Below are 21,158 nucleotides of genomic sequence, written 5' to 3' on the forward strand. Positions count from 1 at the left end.
GAAAAATTGCTACAATAGTTAACCTTTAGTGGTTGGGGACTTTAAAAGATCTTTAAGAACACCTTAGAGAATTTATCAACCGAAAAACCGGTAAACGCTTTTAGAGAACATCTCATCTGCGCAGCCGGACGAAGCGTACTAAAACAAGAACTGGGAGTGCAACGCGGGTGATGTCTTTTCAATGCAGCCACCTCACAAGTTGGTCTCACTTGCGTTCTGACACCTCGTTTGTCTGAAAACGTTCCTTATAGCACCAATTGGAAAATTTATGGTGAAATACCCTGGTAAATTTAAAGCCGAGATTCTGGATTTTTTTACAGCGATTGAGAATCTAACAAGACTTCTTGCATTTAGCGAAAGCATGAAAGATTATATCGTTTAAAAGCCCTTCCGATTCACCGTTTCGAAATTTTTGAAACTTGTGACAATAAGTAGGCCGGAAATAGTTAAAACATACGCAAGTTACAGCCCTGCAACTGGCTCACCGCCCTCCTGGCTCCACCCACGAAAACATCCTACTTTATGCAAAGATCAAGGACAACAAAGATTCAAGCGGTTGTCTTAAAAAAAATTGCCCGAAAATACAGGCGGCGAGACCTTCGTAAACGTTAGAATTTAAGTGCCAAAACGGCCAGTACATTTTATGTTCAAAACATTTCGGAATAAAGGGATGGTCATGTTTGTTTATTTCAGACCGTTACACTAAATATCCCTCTGAAACCTGCAAGTTGCGTCAGTCTCTCCTGCACGAGACCTAAATGAAACAAGAAAGCTCAATATAGAATAGGTTCAGCAAGAAAGAAAGCGCTGATCCTGGAAAGAACTGGAATTTTATTGTAGCACTTTCAGAACTGGAAAGTCCTGGAAAAAGACTACAGTCCTGGAAATCTGTTAAACTCAAGTAACAACTCAATTCTCATAACTAACATTATAACAAAATTACAGACAGTAAGAGAAAAATTATCGAGATCTTGGGAGTGAAAGGGTTAATGTAAATTTTGGAGTCCTGGAAAAATCAATGTCTTTGAAAAGCACTGCAAAATTGTTTGTGAAAATGGGTACGAACCTTGTCAAACGGGTACAGATCGTCTTTAAGGTATGGGAGCACACTACAAATCAGCAAGCAGAGCGCTTTCGATTCCCATCGTGTGTAATCAGACATTAAACAGATGTTGTGAAAACAAGTGACATTTATTGATAATTTACGACATCAAAACGTCCTATAAGAAAGTTCTGCTCATGGCGCGCATTCGCAACGGAGCAGATAACGGTGCTCAACAACTTGGGTGGTGGGGGAGCGGGAAGGGGAGGAGTAGGGGAGGGGTATATTAGTGGGGGAATAGCGCGCGATTAACCCGTCACCTCCCCATTGAAAGTATTTGAGTCACACCCAATCCTCTCCACCAATCCCATGGCCGCGACTAGCGGGGATTCAGTCATTTCAGTGGGTTCTAATGGCGGGCTTTCGTGTTGGCTTCCGCCGTTCTCTAAAGTGTTTCGCTCTTTAACCTCCTTCCCAAGGTTCGAGTCAGTCGCTAGCAACTGGCTGATAGAAAACGCCGAGGGCACGCCGGCTGCGGGTTTCGTAGGGACAGTTACAACAGCGCTAAGCAGTATCCTTTCTTCGCTTTCTTTGCTTTCCTCGACTTGCGCGGCGGGGGATGTTCTATCGCTTGGCGCGCTTTCAACGCCCGCGGTCCAAACATCTGCCTGCGACGGCTGCGTTTGCGTTTGCGCATGCTCGTCTTGGTCCTCTGACTTGACGCTGACAGGTGAGTTTTGCTGGCGCATTTCATCTAGCAATCTTTCAGTGGTCTTTAGTTTTTCTTCGTAAAGCTGCGCGTTCTCCTGTGATTGAGTCAATTGCTGTTTGCAGTCTTTCAGTTGGTGCTGAAGAGTTAAGATGGTCGACTGCATACCTTCTACTTCCTCGTCCAGCTGGATAACGAAGTCGTTCAACTCTAAAACGGGACGAGGGCAAACAAAGCGTGTTAGAAAGTACTTAAAGATCAGATTAAACAGCATTATGGGACTTGGGATATCACTACTCCACGTCGTAGAACGTAAGTTAGTCCATTGTAGGTTATACCTCTGGCCCAGCCTGCAACATTTTGCAGCATTTTGTCACCCTCTTAGTGGAGAGGGGCACTGAGAGAGCAGTGTCTTTCTGGCAAAATTTCATTAGAGCACAATCATTGCGAAAGTAACTGAACGCATCGCCAATCGTCCAGCGTTACTGTTGTCAGATCGTTTACTTAGTAAAAAACTTTTGGCAGTCGTAATAGAATTTATACCTGTACAGTAATGACTAATATGCTCAATAACTCAAAAAAGATACAGAGTTAAACCACAAAAAAGTGAAGTTTTATGCAATAACCTGTTTAAAACAAGAGACCTTGAAAGCCATACCCTACCCAGAGGAACGCCCCCGTTTGGCTAAGACAAAGGTGTACTCCCACACTGGCACACCAGGAGTAGTAAACAGAGAACAAATGACTAGGTTTTGGTTGTTCTTACCATCTTGACTGCCTTTCAGCTCGTCGCTGTACTTTTTCTGAAGAGCAAGCTCAGCTTCCAGCTGAGCTACTCGTCCCTGAGATAACTGGCGACCTAGCTCTTGATTTTCCTGGATTAACATGCGGCATTTTGCCATCAGTTTCTTGCCAGTAACACTGTAAAAAAAGACGATCTAAGTTAAAACAGTTATTTCCTAACTTCCGCACGCTTTCCACCAGAGAGTCGGGGGAACGAGTGCTGATTTCGGCAAATCTTTGCAGACGTAACCAACAACATCCAGATTCTCGTTGTCCAATCAGAAATAGCAGGAACATTCCGAGTTGTTACGTAAGCATGACGGCATCAAGACATGATGCATTGCTTAGCCACATTACTCTCAAAAATTGCAGCCTCAAACAATTCTAGCAGATGCTGTTCCACTGCTTCCACACGAAATGAGCACTTGTTCCCCCCGAGTAATAATGCAATCCACTGTTCGAACGAGAGTCCATTAATGGGCACCAAAATAAAATTGGTTGGTTTGAGAAAAGCAATTTCTGGATCACTTTACTTCCACGCTTCTACGGGTCTTTTGTTTGTTTGTTTGTTTAGTTTTTCTGTAAAATTTTCATCACCTGTCGGGAGTAAACTTCCAGGCGCTGAGGTCATTTTGTGCTTGTTCCAGTTTCTCCTTTTCAGAGTCCAAGTCCGTTTTCATTCGTTGAAACAACAAATTTACTGCGGGATCCAGTAACGTTGAACGCAGCTGTATCGAGGATGGATTTTGAGCTTGTTTTAAATCGTGGATTTGAGTCTGTGGACGACAAAGAACAAATGTTTGCCTCTCTGCCTGCCTACTGATGTCGAGACTACATGTTCTTCTGTCAACTGACCAACATCAAATTTCTCCTTACAATTTTAAAACATTTTTTTAAATTTTACTTGGGAGAATTACGTTTTAAGACTTAGGTTTATGGCATAGTTAGGAGAAGCTGCATATTCACCACGTCTGCCAAGGAAAGGGTAAATATTTTGCTTGCACCTTTTACAAGTGATTTGGAAATAATCAACACGCACATAAAGCGATGGTTTTGTACAAGCTTCAATACAGGGGAGCAATCAGAACAAAAGTAACAAATGTTAAATCATTAGCCTACCATTTAAGTGGCAAAAGGCTTAAAATATCAACTCTCTTTACTGGTTTGCAGCCAGCTATTTCATCAAAGAAATATCTCAAGGATGATTTCCTTTTTTCTTGTAACATATCTGCTTAACAATATATTGGAAATGCAAGGAGAATTTGATCTTGATCGCTGTCAGAAGTCAAAGAGATCACAACTTGCTGGCTTGAATGATAACAAATGCACAATTCTTCTCTTGGGCAAGAAATGAAACCCCATAGGGGGGTGGGGAGAGATCCCATACAAAAGTGATGAGGATGATAACATGTATCTTACATTTCTGTTTTATTTTGGTACCATTTAGGGCATTTAAATCTAACATGACAACCTATAGAATTTTCCAGGTACCTTAAGAGGTACAGTGTATTTAGCCACGAAAAAATATTTACTTGTCAGAGAAGAAAGTCAGATTTGAGGAAATTGTCTTTACTTTTCATTTAGAATTGGTACCTATTTCGGATGAAAATAAATTTGTGACGTGCAAAAAGAAAATATTGTATCTTTTCCTATGATTGCCAGTTATCCCCCATTTCCTATGAACACCACCATCACTTTAAGATGGAACTCCCCCTAGTCCTGCCATACACTTCAACAATGAGGGTGAACAAGACTTCTCTTGTTCTAATCGACAAAGAAAAAAGCTTTTAAAAAAATACTCTAGATCATACCTTTGCTTCCTCTTTGAGGAACTTTGGATACAGTGACCTCGCACATTACAATGTTACTTAGTTACTTTTTTTTTCAAACACACTACAGAAAGAGCATATTGTGCTCTTGCAGTTGGAAATATGTGGTGCATGCAAAAGCAAGCAATCTTTGTACAACACTTTGAATTGTCTTCAAACAGAGTTGACATTTTAGTGGGATGCTGTACACAGAAAAAATTTTGTTTGACTTGGACATTCCAAGTATCTTACAGTCATCAGGCTTCTTCTTTTCCAACAAAAATACATTGTAAAATAGGACTTGCATCTTGTTATTCAGGAATGAAAAATGTTTCTGATTGTACTGAAGTGTCTATCTTTTACTGTACATATAAAAAGCATTTGAACAACTACAGCTGAACCTCCTACTTGTGAACACTTAAAGGCATCGGTGTCCATATTCTGTTACTGGGACTGCCATTCAAGCATACACAGGAGGTGTTCCAAAGATGAGGTTTAACAGTAAATTATCACTATTACGGTATATAATATTATTGTTCAAACTTACTTTATATAATGCACATGATAGTTAAGTAAAGTACTGCTTGTACCTTAAAATGCATGGATTTTTTTCTAGAGTCAATAATTCTGTTCCAAAGATACAATGTATCTACGAAACATCATGAGAACATGCAAGTCTTCGTGAAAGTTCCAGGACAGTTCTACACTGCTCTCTGGCTGCTAGGGATCAAGATTGACAATTGTCTGTTACCGCTGAGGGTTCTGGCCCTCCCGTACCGCTCGTCCCAAGACAGACACTTGGCCATGTGCTAAAGCAGTGTCTCTGTTCAGTGTGCCATTAATTGCATGGCACACATGATGTGGTTGTACAGTACATTATGAATGAAGCCTTGTTTTCTGTTGTCCTCACCAGTAGATCTTGCATTTCTTGTTCCTTTGTAGCAAGCCTCATCACCAACACATTCTCGCGCCTCGTGGATTCTTGCTGTTGTTGTTTTAGCTTCTCTCCAGTCTCCAAGAGTCCAGCTAGTTCTTCTTTGAATTAGACAAGAAATACATTCTTAAAACATCACCCCAAGTTTGTTGTTTTGCATTATTTTCAACTTTGCCCAATCCACTTGTTCCATTATGGTTTACCACTACACCTTTGGTTTTTCTTTCTATCTTGAGTCAGTAACTTTTTTGACGTTTTCTTTTATTAAACTTGTAATTACATTTTAAGAAATATTCATTGCAAAAATAACTTTAAAATAACTAATCAATCTTATTTTATTCTGCTCAATGTACGGTTTTAAAACTGGTGCTAAGAAAATTTCTGGTACCCAGTGCAATTAAAGGCATGGTGGCAAGAATGACACTTGGCTTTTTGGTCATTTTTGAAAAAGCTCAAAAATAGCTGAATTTTGGCATGTAAACTTCCTTTTATATTGAGAAATGTTATTACAGAGATTTTTTCACTGGTTTGCGCTTTGTTTCGGAGAAATAAAGTTTGCAAAAAAACTCAGAATTTAAAAGCGGCTTTCTTTTTAAGTGTTTTGTCTTCATTAAAAGAAAGCCGCATCTAAATTCTGAGTTTTTTGCATATTTTATTTCTCAAAAACAAAGCGCAAACAAGAGAAAAAACTACTGAACAATGCTTCTCATGTAAAAGGAAGCTCGCATGCCTAAATTCCGCTATTTTTGAGCACTTTCAAAAATGGCCAAAAACCAAAGTGTCATTCTTGACACTGTACCTTCAATTATTGTTTAAAACTGAAGAAAAACACAAAATAAAAAATAAAAAGGCATAGAAGAGTATGAATAGTCCATTCAAATGTTGAGTAGTACTTTCAGAGTGGTACTGTTTGTTTTTTAGTATTTCACAAATAAAATTTGGGATTTTTGAAACTTAGGCACCAGAAGTACTGTAGTAAAAGGATTACAAAAGAATCCACACTATGGACATTTAATCTGCAATGATTTAGTAAATAGCACAACCTACACAAAGACCCTTTAGTGCACTACTGTAGCAGACAAAACAGTAATTAACTTACTATTTGCTTGTTCTCCATTTTGCTTCTTTTCCAGGTGTTCAACATAATCATCCAACTGCTTAACCCTAAAGGAGGAACGAAACTAAATAAATATGTGCTAGCATAACTACTGTAACAACGTACAGCTAGGGCTAGCAGATAATTGTTTTTCCACTCAGCAACTGGATTTTGTCCTTCATTTGCCTGATGTCAAGTATAAAGCACTATGGGTTAATTTTTAAAAGTAACGTAGTGCGTTTATTTAAAAAGCGTTTTGTTTAGGAAAGTTTGTGGCCAGTAACTTTTCCTTTAATGATTAACATACGATTTTTTTTAGAAAGTGATTCTATGATAGTAACAAAACCAATATGCATTTTGTAGGCGTTTTTCATTGCCCTGCATATATACATGTATGTGTGTGTCAAAGGACTGAAAAAACTGCATTAAGAGTTTACATTGGTTTAATATTTCTCATTAAATTACAAACTAGTGGTAACCAAAAGTTAGAAAGTGCGGGCCTACATGCACTTAAAGAGCCTTGTGTTTAAGATGTGAGCAAAAGGCGGAGGTACTGGTGAGAGCGTGCGTAATTTTAGATTGCAAAATACATTCATGCTTGCATTATTCTATTAAACAGGTCACAAAATTTCTCAGACAGTGTCGGTAGATCACTGCACAAAAGACAATCATTCCAAGTAACGCGTCGCGCAAGGAATACATGATTTTATAGTTTTCTATTCTTGCAAAGTGTAATTGAGCATGGGCAAGAATCAAGATGTGATCTTTTTCGGTCGTAAAACTCGTTATGTTGTCTGTGTTTTAAGGAATTTTCTGAGAGTAAACCCTTGTTGGAATCATTCGTTTTGCCGTGGTTTATCTGATACAATCAAAGCAAATCTTCTCAAAAGCAACACCTAAACAATGTCTGCAAAACATTAGTTTGCAATCTTCCATGTGACAGAAGCCTCCATCTCAGTGACCAAAACTGTTAAGACTGACACATTTTTGCATTCTAATTGTTCTCAGAGAACAGATTTTCATCTTCAGATGCTGCGACAAGCTTTCGTGATTGACACATTTGGCGCATTCTGATCATTCTTGGTGGAAGAACAAAATTTCCAACTTCTGGATTGAGCCAGGCCTGTTATAAACGTGGTGCGCACGCGTTATACGCAAACCACTGGTTTCTGTCAAGATTAGGATTGCGGGCCTCTCTAAGGCCTACAATATTACAGCCTAGAAAGTGCTTTGTATAGATTTTTATTCACTAATCGCAAAACTTAGGAAAATGCTCGCTTGTTCATTTCCAAAGTTTTTCAACAAGAAACTAAACAACCATATGATGCAATTTCCATGAAGTTATCTTTATGTACTTGCTTAATTTAGAAGTACAGTACTTCCCAGAATATCCACTACATCAGTTATGAACACTTCATACTTGTACCAAAACATATAGTTTCACTCTTGGTGCCCAAAGATTTACCACTTTTCATTAATTCCTTTTACAAAGTATACACTTGCACGCTATCCACTGTTCTTGTTTTGAAAAGGGTGCAAATTAAGAGCATAACTTCGTGTAACATGCACTTTTCTGCTAATAACATTTCCACCGTCGTTATTTGGCAAAATCAAATCGAGTTAATAATCACAACCTTTCCAAAATACTTTCGTGAGAACTAAATCATGTTGCTGTGCGATTACTCCATTAGAGGAATTTATGGTAAACGATAGTGTGGAAACAGTTCCGTGTAATTAAGTCACCGAACTGCAAAAGGACATAAATCTCAGCTGTCATGAAATGTAAGCTTCAAGACACTAACCTTTCCAAAATGTCCTCTTTCGACATTTCCTTCAGATCTTGCGATTCCAATCGTACCTGCAAAAAGAAAAACTCTCATTAAAACTCTTTTGCATACAATTCACTCTCCAATTGTTTTTAATACTTCTACGCGGATTGTGAGAAGAAACACAAGACGGAAGGCGTGCTTACTCGTTTTGGTGCAGCCTCGCTGGCGTCTACTTCTTCTTCGCTTTTTCTCTTGCTCGCTGTAACAAATGCAGGTATAACTTAGCTCAATGTATGCAGGAAGTTTTAAGCGAAATTTTGGTTGTTACCTTCTTCATTTTCCGCCATAGTTAAAGTGAAATTTCAGCTAGTTTTAACGTTGAATTTGGCTTGTCATGTCTGACAAAAATCGCCATATGCAACTGCATGACTTCTTGCAAGGGAGCATGGGAAACATATGACGAGATATTACTGAGGAGGGTGGTAATAATATTACATGTAAAACTGCTTAGTTTGTTTTTCTTTATGAATTTTGACAATAAAATGCACTAAAAATGAATTTGACTGATTCTTCTTAAATTTTGTTTCGTATTATAGCAGATAAAGGTAAGAATGGTATAAGCAATGTCGATTTTTAGCAAAACTACCAGGCAATCACCCCTAGAAAGAAATATTGCCATACTGAAAACGAGGCTCGCACATGTCGCCGAAAAATCAACATGGCGGACAATTTTCAATAGTATAGGATTTATTTTATAAATCTAAACATGTGGAAGGATTTCAAGACGTTACAACTTATTTGGACAACGTAGGGTTTATAAATTATTTTAATGTCATGACAGACCACAAAGAGGAACAAGAGCATGAACTCGAAGCTCTCAATTCTATATATCCCGACGAATTTTCTAGTGAGTATAAAACTTCAATTCGTAACATATCGATTTTGTATCTCACTGTTTGTTTTGCTTCCAATTACATTTATAGAATTTTTCAATAGAAAAGCACACTTATATGTTGTTGGGTGTGGTCATCCTTTCTTTGGGTCCATCAAGAATTAAATAGGTTATTAACCCGGCTTATATGTATTAATTAAATTATTAAATTGCCTTAAGACTTATTTCATCTTATTACTTCTTAGTGATTGAAAGTGATCCATGTTGTTTTCAAGTTTCAATTGCTTGTGAACCTGAGAAGTCGGAAGATGACGACTGTAGAGGTAATTAATGAAGTCAACAGGGAGCATGCGCCTGGGAGAATGCGAGGGGTTGGGGAGGCAGGAGTCGAGAGGGAAGAAGGGGGGATTGGAAAGGCGTCCGGAACAGGGACCAGCAGCAGCAGTGTAGTCTGGGATAGGGTATAGAAATCAGAGAGTTTTGGTCTAGAATAGGGTATCATTTGCCAGAAATCTTATCAATGGTATGAAGAATTAAGTCCAAAATAGGAATAGAAACTTGGAAGAAAAAGAGGCTTTTCTCAAATTATGTAAAAAAAATACCATTACAGCAACATTGTTGACAGATGGTTTTCCATTAAAAACACTAATCCATTTTCAGTGTCTAGACTAGTAAAGGCTGGTAAAATCAGCTTAACATGGTCTGGAATAGGAGAGTTCTATAGATAGCGCTATAGAAATGATGATTATTATTATTATTATTATTATTATAGGGTAAGGGTTTCAGAGTCTCAGCGGCATGTCCCCACCCAAAAATATATAGAGTACTCCTGGGGTAAAGACCAACACAAGTAAAATGGCTTGACCTCAGCAGGAAAGCTGTGAATTTTCTGAGGCCCTGTAGAAGCCCTCAGACTACTCCATATAAGTGAAGGAGATTGCTAGCCAACATTGTTTCAAGTTAAACCATGTCTTAAATACATTCAGCCCCATGTATCTCATGCCAGAGACTGATGTACTCCTTAATTCTCTAAACTAACTTGGGAGAATTTATTGATAATTATTTAAGTACTATATGACTGAAATGCCTAATGCCGACTATCTTTATGTTTCAGTTTGTGCCACATTGCAGTTTACTTATGTAGACACTTATCCAGATGATGCCCCTGTCATTGAAGTGCCGTCTTATGAAGGAATGGATGATTCAGATGCAGAGAATCTTAGAGAGTTTTTAGAACAAGAGGTGATTTTACTTTTACATGTCAAGTCAAACTCCTGTAGGTAGCCTGCATCGCAAAGGAACAAAATCCCAGGATTTAGTTCCAGAGATTCCAACCCTCCCGATTTGATGCGTTGCCTCCCGCTCTCCCGATTTTTATCAGATTCTCCCGATTTATTATGAAATTCTAAAAACAAGAGAAAAATTGCTAATTTTTAGTACTTTTTTGCGATCTGAGTGTAGCAAAAGTAAAGAAAAGTACCAAAAGTGTTTGTGAAAATAATAAAGACCTAATAGAATAACTCAGAAATGATTCAAAATGCCGGAAATGGCACTTGAGAGAACCTAAATTTACAAAATTTCCCGGTGGAACATGCTTCCAGACCCCCCTAGAGGCGCACACCTTCAGTGCTAAAAATACTCCCTATTTTCCTTCAAAAAGGGTTGGAATCTCTGTAGTTCATCAGCGACGCAGGCCACCTGTAAGCCGACACACATGGAACAAGAAAAGGTTTCTGCTCAGGAGAGGTGTCTGCTTATGGAGGTTGAAAATGTAATAACAATGATAATGATGATGATGATGATGATGATGATGATGATGATGATGATGATGGTAGTTTTATTTAAATTGAATGACTCAGTGATCAGTGAAGTCCAGAATGGAGTGTTAGTAGTGTTTGTATGAGCTGGCAGGGGCTATGACATCCACCTACAGAAGGTGTCTGTTTACTTTTGGGGAGGTCCCACTGTAATAATAATATTATTCTTGATTCAATTTTGTGTCCACAGTACTTTTTTTATTTTGGAAGTTCAAGGGAAGGCTATATCAGAAGACAGGGTATTATTTAGAATAGGGCAGATATTCCTTGCTTCCTTCAGGTCATCAACTTTAGTTGAACAAGTCCATTTGGAAAACAAATTCAACAGAACTGTTATAATCTAAGGTAATGTTAGTTAAATCTTTAAAACTAAGAAGAGTATTAAGCATGACTTGTTATTGGGACTTGCAGAAGTGATACAGGAAAAAAATGGCATTTTATTGATTAAGTTAAGAGTGACATCTTCATTTAAGGAAAGAAAAATTCTTCACCCGACTTGTAAATTACACACTGATGACTAGAGTATAAATTTCAGTCAACAAAGCAACATCATTACACCACCAAGGCTGACATTGTATTTTCTGTAATTCAACTAGGCACAGGAAAACCTTGGAATGGCAATGGTCTTCACGATAGTGTCAGCCGCACAAGAGAAACTTAATGAGTTCATGAATAAGTTAAAAAATGACAAAGAAAATGAGAAATTACGAAAAGAAAAAGAAGCAGAGGAGGCAGAAAAAGCCAGGTTTACAGGAACACCGGTTACATTAGAGACATTTGTTGCATGGAAAAAAGCTTTTGAGCAGGAAATGATTCAAAGTAAAGCAACTAAAGAAGAAACATTTAAAGGCAAACTCACAGGTAGGGGGAAATGCTGAAGGGACAGAGTATTAATTTTTTCAAATGCTACAATCTTTGACTAAAGTACATGTTTTTGAGTGTAGTTGACACATTGACTTCGCTCTGCTGTAATTATGGCAAATTTACCACTAGTTTTTAAATTTCATGACTGTCTGCTAAAATTCCCCCTCCCCCCATCCAATGTTGTAAAAATTAATTGTAGCAAAGGGCTACTAAAAACAAACTACAACATTGATAGGGGGAAGGGGGGTTGGAAAAGTGGGGCAAAAGGATGAAATTAGTCCAATTAACAATAAAATAGGGCCTCAATTGATTATGTGTCAACACTTTTGTCAATGATTGTAGATAATGAGTGTACATCAGAGAAATAAATATAAATATTATAAAATTATAAACAAATAATAAATGAATCAGACAATTTTTGCTTGTTGGTGATCAATAAGAAGTTCAACTACAAACATCAAATTTTATTATTTAACAAATTCAGTTGCAGTGTTCCCTATGTATAACCAGGAAGTCCTTGTTATTTGTTTTCTGTACATGACAGATATGTAACAATTATTCCATGAGCACGCGTTGGATATGAGATGGAAGATAGCCAACAAGGCGCATAGCCTGAGTTGGCTATAACAATCTCATATCCAACAAGAGTGAGTGGAATAATTGTTTTATTTTAAATTCCCGAAGAATTGCAATATTTTAGCTCCCAAGCTGTTTTCGTTGACGTGTATCGGCTACCATATTTGTGGTCAATGGTATATGAGCTCATATACCATTGGCTGTCAACCAATCAAAACGCAGGAACTGCGATATTTCATTGCTGGTTTTTAATAAACTGTGATATACTATTACATGTATGTGCTTTTCCATATTTGGAAGTGTGCTCAAGAACACTTGTCCAGAAAGCTCTGAACAACAACAAAATTTTTTTATTTATTTATTTATTTATTTATTTATTTATTTATTTATTTATTTATTTATTTATTTATTTATTTATTTATTTATAGCAACGTTACTGCAATATAGAGAAAAAATGTAGTTGTAAAAATGTGATTCATTGAGAATTTGTTGAAAAATAAAACATTATTATAATTGAAGGTACAGTGGCAAGAATGACACTTGGTTCAGGTTTTGGCCATTTTTTAAAGTGCTCAAAAGTAGCTGTATTTTTCAAAAATTCTGCTATTTTTTAGCACTTTCAAAAATGGCCAAAAAACCGAAGTGTTGTTCTTTCCACCGTGCCTTTAATTATTATTGTAAATATTATCATTATTTTTATTAATTTATCATCATTATCATCCTGCTTAATCTTGTAGTATACAGTGCACCATCTCAGTGATTTTAGCCAACTTGACCGTTAGCATCATCAACTTAGAATCAGCAGTGATTTTGCTGGACAATTTTAAAATTATTTTTTAATCTACTGATCAATAGGTAGGCAGCTTTTTGAGCAGGATGCTTCAATGGAAAATTCAGATGCTGCATTCCTTGAAAGTAAGTTAATTTGTGTTTCACAACTAAATGATCATCCCAGGTTGAATTGTGATAAATAAACAATACTTACTAGGAGTTAAGATGGGAGGTGGGGTGGCCTAATGGTTAGCGCTCTCAAATCCGGATCGAGTGGTCCTTGTAATTTTAGCGTGTTGTGTTCTTGGGCAAGACACTTTACTCTTATAGTGCCTCTCTCCACCCAGGTGTACAAATTGGTACCGGCAAATTAATGCTGGGGGTAACCCTGCAATGGACAAGCATCCCATCCAGGGAAGAGAAGAAATACTCCTTGTCGCTTCATGCTACAGAAACCGGGATAAGCTCCAGCCTGTGTGGGCCACTAGACTTAAAATACAAAAAAAAAAGAACAGGCTCAATGCAGACTTTACCTTTTTACCTTACCTACCAGGGGTTAGGGCCCAAAAAGAAGTTGCACCCTCTTCTAGCTCGAAAGGGAGTCTGGAGTGATGGTGAGCCCTTTCTTGCTTCAATAATGGAAAGTGGTGGCAAAAAAGAGGATTTTGACACTCAAGAAATTATGTTTATCAGCAATAATGGAGGCCTGTGAACCCTTTGGCCCATTGGTTATGAGTTGTGTGTAAGCCACACATGCAAGCTATTTAACTACAGTAGGGTGTTGTTGTTGAAAACAGGCCTAATTTTGATGGGTGCATGCCTCAGTGGTACAATTTTTATTATTTGCATAAGGATTGCTTACAAATTTTCTATCTTATCTAAATAATAGTGAAGACACAGTTGCTGTTACAGCAAGGCGCCCAAAAGTGTGACCACTTTTAATTTATTCACATTCTTCCGTGCAGATTTAATCCAATCAGAAGTCAACTGGGAGCTGTCCTTGGCTTCTGATTGGATGGTGGTTGCACGAAAGAATGTGAATTAATTAAAGGTGGTCACACTTTTGGGCGCCTTGCTGTAATACTGTTGTTCTAAATTTTAATTTTTTTTCTGATATCATTTTTCAGATGAAGTAAAAGTAGATGAATCTCTTTTCCAAGAAATGGATGACTTAGACCTTGATGATGAGGATATAGAATAAAGTTATTTTTTAAGAGTTGAGTAGTGGAGTAGTGATTTTGCTTGTTGATTTGCGAATCACATCAGCATCAAGATATGACACTGCAAGTTTGGGCTGAAAACCCTTACCTTTTACCAGGCGCCAGGCACAAAATGATATTGATACATATCTAGTACGCTATGAGCAATCTCTCTTTTTTATCTTAGTTTGAGTAAGAAGCAAAAAAAAATTAAGTGACTGTGTAAAAAGTCGTGGTGGGATGCGCATCTCACACCCACACAGGGAATGACACTTTAAAGGTGCTTCCCAAGGCTGCACAGTTTATGCTGGACAAGCCACAGCCATAATCAACCTCCTGTGCTATGTTTTTACACAATGATTGAATTACTGAACCGAATTCGAAACTTTCTATTGGTTATTTGCTTGGAAACACTTCAAAACCTTCTTTGGTTTTGTACAAAGTCAAGGGCAAAACGTGAACAATAAAATAAAACAAAGTTAGTAGGGCTTTAAAGCCATTGTACATTATATACGTTGATTGTTCTCTGCTATTCTGTCAAAACTGACCACAAGAAGTCAGAGTCAAAAGGGTGCAGTGAAGAATTTTTTCGACAACCTTGATATGCCATCTGGAAAACCAATATTAATTCCAGTTGCAAGTTGAAGGGAGGGACGCCCCCCGCCCCCATTTATTTCTAAAAAACTCAAGCCTGGAGGGCCACCCCCCCCCCCCTTTTTACTGGAGCAGAAAATAGCCCATCGTCGCCTTCTTTTGAGGATTTTTGGGGCCCCTAGATGCCCCATTTAAGCCTCCTTTCTCAATGCAATGTTTATATTAGGTCGAGGTATACGTAGTTGATGAATTACTTTTCTCCGTTCTTTGTACTCCTTGGCCTCGGGCAAAAACCTTAACCCTTCGATAGAAATCACATTTCATTCTTCTCCCGACTCGTGCAACCATGGGTGCTACAGAGTTTTTTCCTATCATCTTTTGACTTGTGCAAACCATAAGTGGCACGCAGAGCTTTGAAAGTAAGCATGCGCTGTTAAAAGTCAGGAATTGGAGTAAAAAAAACACGACTGTCTGGGCCGGTAGACGTAGATCAAAACTAACCCCTTCTATTCCCATTTTATTCCAATGGTTTCGGAGAATTCGATTGTTCATCAAAGCAATAATTTTCTGGTTGAGTGACGTTTCCGCCCATATCTTCTTGTGGATATCTTATATCAGATCCAGACGTGCTCAAAATGGGAATGGAGGGCAGTAAAATTTGGCCCTTTCTTGCTCACGAGGGGAGGGGGGAGAAAGTGAGAGTGCCCCAGGCTTGCTTCAGCACGGGTCACGGCGGGGATATGGGTAAGGGGGAGGGAAGAAGCTCACTCTCCCGCCTTTCGGGCCTGGTATGATTTAGGAATAAGGGGCGGGGCCGTCCCCAAACGGTTCACTGGATCCCCCATTGTTAAATCTTAAGTTAAAATGATGTGAAAAAAACGCAAGTCAGTAATCTCGCAGACGTATTTATTTTTCTTAGTTTATTGATTTCTTTACTTCACTCTTAATCTATATTTAATTAACGTAAAATTTTCACTCTCTTAAACTACGTAGCATTAACAAGCTTGTAATTGATAGTTACACAGAATTCTTTTGGTGGAACAAAATAAAATTTCAAATTTGCACAGTGGTTTGTACAATGAACATGTGAACACGTGAAGAAATCCTTATTTCAGTGCAGTTTATTAAGTATACGACCCAAGACCTAACACTCCACTACATTAAACGCTATTTATATGCAAATGTGAGATAAATGTTCAAGACTTTATAGAACTCTTGCTCTCTTGACCATTTTATTGAAATTCCTGCAAATAAAGTTAAACAAGATTGTTAGTTGAACGTTTCTTAAAGGAGCTGTCGGTCGCGGAGATTCCGCGGATTTTTGGTCTAAACTGCTCTGAAATTAGTGACAGACAACTTAAACATCTAAATGAAGATAGAATCTAAATTTGCGAGAGAGAAATCAAACCACGGCTATAAATATCGATTTTTTGAAGACGCGCAGAACACAACTTGAAAAGTTAAGCCTCAATTTTTCAAGTTGTATCCATTTCCATCCTAGCCATCCGCAGCAAAAGAGGCTTGTTAACAGTTTTATGCTCTAATATAGCAATTGTTAATAGAAATGGACCATTATTTTTAGGTTTCGTACGAAGCAAATATATTTTTGGCTTTCAAAAGTCTGTCAAAATCCGTGGCAAAGCCACTTTAAAGGACGATTACCTTCAAACCGAAGGAAACCTCAATAAAATTAAGATTGGGGGAGATTGAGACAGATTGCATTTGACGGATCCTTGATCAGTCTATCTCCCAAAAAACACCTCGCCAACCAATTTCCGAGCGCGATCCGAAAGGAATCGTAAATAAAATCGTGAACTAATCGGCTCGCGCTCGGAAGAAAATCGTGTCTTGTGTCTTGTAAAACTTAAAAGGTAAACCGTTGAATAGCTTTGAGTGGTGAATAATTCAGAATTATTCTCCAATCAAAAGTTAGCGGAAACTAAGAAAGAAATACAGAAAATACACAGTTGCTCTGATAGGGTTGTTCATCATTTTGTTTTGTTTTTCTTTGACCGACTTATATAATCGGCCTGCATACCACGACCAAAACAATGCTTTTGTCATGTGCCATCGAAATTAATTAAATTTTGGCTGGGCAAACAACCCTCTATAGAAAAAATGCCCAACAGTCGATTTTAATTTAAAAAAATGATGTTTTGTATTTTTCGCATGAAGTTGGCTGGAGTTGTCATAAAACAAAAATTTGTTAAGAACTTTGAGATTAAGGAATAAACTTTAACTTGTCCGACAAACATCATGTCCGATTCTTTCCAATACACCGTAACTTCGACCACTTCATACCAACTTACCGATTAATTCCGGTTGTTAAGATTCCGTGCTTTCGGCCTTGGAATCTTCTAAACTCCTTGCGGCGACTTCACGTTTGGCGTCGGGGGTTTCATTCAGCAGTTTTTCCTCCATTTCTACAAGGAGGTCATCTTCCTCGCGACCAAATCTCCCCTGGTCTTCATCCTCCGCAATCTCTTCACGACCAAAGCGTCCCTGCATTTCTTCCTCGCGTCCAAACCGGCCTTGAAAGTCCTCTTCACGTCCGAACCGGCCCTGGTCCTCTTCACGTCCAAATCGTCCCTGGTCCTCCTCACGTCCAAATCGCCCCTGGTCACGACCAAAGCGACCTTGATCCTCTTCACGTCCAAATCGCCCCTGCATGAAGTCACGACCAAAGCGGCCTTGGTCTTCCTCCCGTCCGAAACGACCCTGGTCTTCTTCGCGTCCGAAACGGCCTTGGAAATCTTCTTCTCTTCCAAAGCGTCCCTGATCATCTTCTTCCCGACCAAAACGGCCCTGTAGGTCTTCCTCTCTACCAAAGCGTCCCTGCGAATCTTCTTCTCTGCCAAATCGTCCTTGCATGTCTTCACGACCGAAACGACCTTGCATGCCACGGCCGAAGCGACCCTGTAGATTCCTTCCGAAGCGACCTTGGAAGTTCCTTCCAAAGCGACCTGGAACTAGGGCCCGTAGTTCTTCTTCTCTACTGAATCGGCCCTTCCAGTATTGGGGCTCCCTCTTATCAAAATCTGAGAACCGGCCTTTCCAGTATTGCGGATCACTAAACCGGCCCTTCCAGTATTGAGGGTCGGAAAATCGGCCCTTCCAGTATTGAGGATCGTTTGCGGCTTCCTTCATGTCAGAGAAACGTCCTTTCCAATATTGTGGGTCCTCCATGGATCCTTTAAATTTGCCTTCCGCGAATTCGGGCATGTCACTGTCGTCGGCTTCTTTCTTTTTGTCTTCCAATGGTTTTGCACTTATCAGTAGGAAATGACAGCAGATCACTGCTAACACAATGATATTTGATGTCCACATGTTGGAAAGTTGCGGTCGACGGGTCCGTTAGAACTAAAGAAGAAAAAAGCGTCATAGGTTGAGTCTATTTACAGTTAAATCCCGATAACTCGAACCTTTTTCGTTTTCCCTTCAGGTCATTTTCTTACTAATTCTACCCTCGATAACTCGAACCTTTTTCAATTCCCCTTCAGGTCATTTTCTTACTAATTCTACCCTCGATAACTCGAACTCCCGATATCTCGAACCTTTTTCGACTTCCCTTGAAGGTTCGAGTTATCGGGATTCAACTGTATTATAAAAGTGCTTGGTCAGCGTTATAAAAAATACAAATAAGACGAAAGATGGCATTTTAAAGTACTGCATCGTTTTCACTAGTTATTAGCAAACTTTTCTCGTGTTGGGGCGAAGTTTTGCTTTTAGACAAAAATAAACATGGTGTAAATTTTTATCTTTCAAATCTAGAATAAACTGGTTTATTAAAAATGTCATTTTTATGGATAAGCTATACCTGTAAGGATATTTTGAACATTTGTCTACATTATAATTGTATAGCTCAATTATTGTTCCCTAAAACAAGTAAAAATTACTCGAGGAGTCGTTTTGTAAATCGCGGCCCTGACAAGGCATTTAAGGCTGAATAGCATTTTGGCAATTAAAAATGTAACCAAAATTGCTAAAACGCTCGAATGACTAACTTAAAACAATGTTGATATATTTCAACTACTTTTAGAGATCAAGAAAAGCCAATCAACAGTTTCTTCCCTTTTATTGGCTGGGAATAAGATTAAATTTACTCCAGTCACGCGGAACGTTCTAGAAATTTCGAGATAAAAAACAGACTAGTCTTGCTGACTTTGTAATTATTATTGAGCCCTTTAGTTTTAACAGGTGTGATGCCACTTGTATTCTTATAATGTAATATTTTAATTTTAGCGCTTTAACACTTAAAAAAGTTAATTCAGTAAAACCATAATTTTCGCACAAGTCGTATCTCAGCGAGAACATCGGCAACTTATTTTGAACTTTTGGTAATTCATAGCGTTCGTTGATACGCAACGTAGAAGCCAGCATAATATAAATCAGTGTTTCGCATCACAGAAAAGCCCATTGAAATCTAATGCAATCCAATTTTGCGACAAACACCATTAAACCCTTCAATCAGTGAAAGAGTCGAGAACTTCAAATGTTAAATTTCCGATATACTTTTTAATCGAATAAATGGCGCAATTTTTCGTTTTGTCAGTTGGGGTGAGGCAAACTATAAAGTGAACTTTAATCCCCAAACGTTTAGTAACTTTACAACTTCAAAAAATCACATAAATTGGAATAATTATGCGCTTGTACAACCAGCTGAATAAAAGCCAGATGCCTAACACTTATTCTCCTACGCAAGAGAAAACATGCCCAACATTAATATTTTATTAAGAAAACTAAACACTTTCTCGAAGTTTCGAAGTGCTTCTTTGAAAGAAAACTTTAGAACACCCATGCTTTCAAATCAGAAACAACAATTTGCTAAATATAGTATGCAGTACCACGTTAATTTGGCGTGCTATCAAGAAAGCCAAGCTTAAGTATTTTTTGACTCGTTGGTTTGGATTAGCAGATAACTGGCAAATTCTATCTTTTCTTTTCTCCTTTTTTCAGTTTTTAACATGTACACGGACATAACATTAATTTTGAAATTACAAACAATTTTGGGCAAACAGAGCCAGTTTTCATAGGTGTAACAGATTTTAATTTTTTTCTTTAACTTAATTTTGCGGAAAGGTTTTTCTCTACGTTCTTGAAAAGGAATTCCCAGTCTAGCCATAAACAACGAAACCTTATAAATGTTGATCTAAATGATTCTGTTCGGCGATCTAAATTATTTTTTTTTGAGAAAATCCTTTGAGAAATATCTTTTTTCGTCTAAAAAAGACATTTCAGCGAATTTAAAAGTTGCCTTAAAAGAGTATCAACACTGTAAACGCAAAGCAAAAAACGGCGCTTAATCTCCTCTGATAAATTTTCGTAATTTTTAACAACAAAGATTGACTGAGGTTCCGATTTTAAAATCGCCAAAAGAAATACCATCTAACTCCTATAAATGACGGGCGCATGAACTTAACGAGGATAGGTCCATGGTAACTAGAACAATTTTAAACAAGCGTATAAAGAAAACGTTATCTAGCGTTTTGACGCTGAAAAAAGCGCGGCGGAATCTTTTTCAAAACAAGCCGACTATTAAATCAGATTACAATTTTTGGACTAAAAGATCATATCGTAAAGAATTTTTTCCCCGCGCAACTAAATCTTATGATCAAAGGGGAAAACTAAAACTAAAACTAAAATTTTCCGACGAACAACAAAAAAATCAAAGTCAAAATGGACGTTTTGTTTTCGCTTTTCGTGCGCCACAGTTTTGTGGTCAAAAGATAGTTTCGTTTTTAATTCTCAAAAATTCATCGCAGTTTGTAATCATACCGACAGAATTGCTTTAAATCGGTTACTAAACACTGTACTTGAAAAGTAATCTATGGAAAAAAAGAACTGACCTTCAGGGTGAAATCAAGGCGAACTTTTGCTTCAGGTTCGTAGCAGCACCACCTTGTCTTCTTTGTGTTTACGGACCTTCTGTTTCGCGTTCGTTTACCAGACCGCAATATATTCTTTTAGTGACCCACATCGCCTTTTGTGTCCACGAAAATCAGTTCCGGCGTGCGTTGTGGTGGCTGTATCAATTAACTGTGGCCCAAATAAATGAAACAATAGCGGCCTGATTATTGAAATTAGCAACTAAATCAGGCAATTAACTAAAATTGGTGAGAATTGGCCGCTACAGAGCTCACCAGCAGGTGGTATAGCAAGAATAGGGATGAACCTAGCGGGAGATAGATACGGGGGCGAGTAATATCTTACGTAAACGATTTCGCAGAATTAATAATGACCGATAACTGACTTGAGATGGCGTTAGATACTCAAGTGATAAGGATAAGAAACGATGTGGGAAATA

At 38.1% G+C, this 21,158-nt stretch overlaps 3 protein-coding genes across 4 annotated transcripts; 1 reads left to right on the forward strand and 2 right to left on the reverse strand.

Annotated features, from left to right (window-relative positions):
- Nucleotides 1–1,172: 1,172 nt before the first annotated feature.
- Nucleotides 1,173–8,560, reverse strand: LOC144657359 (pre-mRNA-splicing regulator WTAP-like). 2 transcript variants are annotated; one of them, XM_078517706.1, is made up of 8 exons: nucleotides 8,470–8,560; nucleotides 8,345–8,400; nucleotides 8,175–8,230; nucleotides 6,376–6,440; nucleotides 5,253–5,374; nucleotides 3,132–3,310; nucleotides 2,518–2,672; nucleotides 1,173–1,961 (listed from the first exon to the last, which is right to left on the reverse strand). In XM_078517706.1, the coding sequence occupies exons 1-8, from the start codon at nucleotides 8,486–8,488 to the stop codon at nucleotides 1,351–1,353; spliced, it is 1,263 nt and encodes a 420-aa protein (XP_078373832.1). In that variant the 5' UTR covers nucleotides 8,489–8,560; the 3' UTR covers nucleotides 1,173–1,350. The 2 variants fall into 2 exon arrangements, with proteins under 2 accessions (XP_078373832.1, XP_078373831.1); XM_078517705.1 differs by having other exon boundaries at nucleotides 5,253–5,377.
- Nucleotides 8,561–8,845: 285 nt separating this feature from the next.
- Nucleotides 8,846–14,277, forward strand: LOC144657092 (RWD domain-containing protein 1-like). The gene is made up of 6 exons (XM_078517385.1): nucleotides 8,846–9,048; nucleotides 9,279–9,356; nucleotides 10,148–10,275; nucleotides 11,447–11,711; nucleotides 13,146–13,205; nucleotides 14,189–14,277. Exons 1-6 carry the CDS (start codon nucleotides 8,976–8,978, stop codon nucleotides 14,260–14,262), a joined length of 678 nt encoding a protein of 225 aa, XP_078373511.1. The 5' UTR covers nucleotides 8,846–8,975; the 3' UTR covers nucleotides 14,263–14,277.
- A 1,482-nt stretch (nucleotides 14,278–15,759) lies between these two features.
- On the reverse strand, nucleotides 15,760–20,854 carry LOC144656351 (uncharacterized). The gene is made up of 3 exons (XM_078516580.1): nucleotides 20,701–20,854; nucleotides 17,164–18,214; nucleotides 15,760–16,098 (listed from the first exon to the last, which is right to left on the reverse strand). Exon 2 carries the CDS (start codon nucleotides 18,179–18,181, stop codon nucleotides 17,180–17,182), a length of 1,002 nt encoding a protein of 333 aa, XP_078372706.1. The 5' UTR covers nucleotides 18,182–18,214; nucleotides 20,701–20,854; the 3' UTR covers nucleotides 15,760–16,098; nucleotides 17,164–17,179.
- Between the last annotated feature and the right edge of the window lie 304 nt (nucleotides 20,855–21,158).

Source organism: Oculina patagonica, chromosome 6 (assembly GCF_052425735.1).
Source record: "Oculina patagonica isolate OP01 chromosome 6, crgOcupat, whole genome shotgun sequence".
NCBI lineage: Eukaryota > Metazoa > Cnidaria > Anthozoa > Scleractinia > Oculinidae > Oculina > Oculina patagonica.

Coding starts and splice junctions, on each gene's coding strand:
- LOC144657359 (XM_078517705.1), bottom strand. Junction 5,378..6,375: donor AAATGGAGAACAAGCAAATA/GTAAGTTAATTA, acceptor TCTAATTCAAAG/AAGAACTAGCTGGACTCTTG. Junction 1,962..2,517: donor GCTGAAAGGCAGTCAAGATG/GTAAGAACAACC, acceptor GTCCCGTTTTAG/AGTTGAACGACTTCGTTATC.
- LOC144657092 (XM_078517385.1), top strand. CDS start 8,976: ATGACAGACCACAAAGAGGAACAAGAGCATGAACTCGAAGCTCTCAAT. Junction 9,049..9,278: donor ATATCCCGACGAATTTTCTA/GTGAGTATAAAA, acceptor ATTACTTCTTAG/TGATTGAAAGTGATCCATGT. Junction 10,276..11,446: donor GAGAGTTTTTAGAACAAGAG/GTGATTTTACTT, acceptor TAATTCAACTAG/GCACAGGAAAACCTTGGAAT.
- LOC144656351 (XM_078516580.1), bottom strand. CDS start 18,181: ATGTGGACATCAAATATCATTGTGTTAGCAGTGATCTGCTGTCATTTC.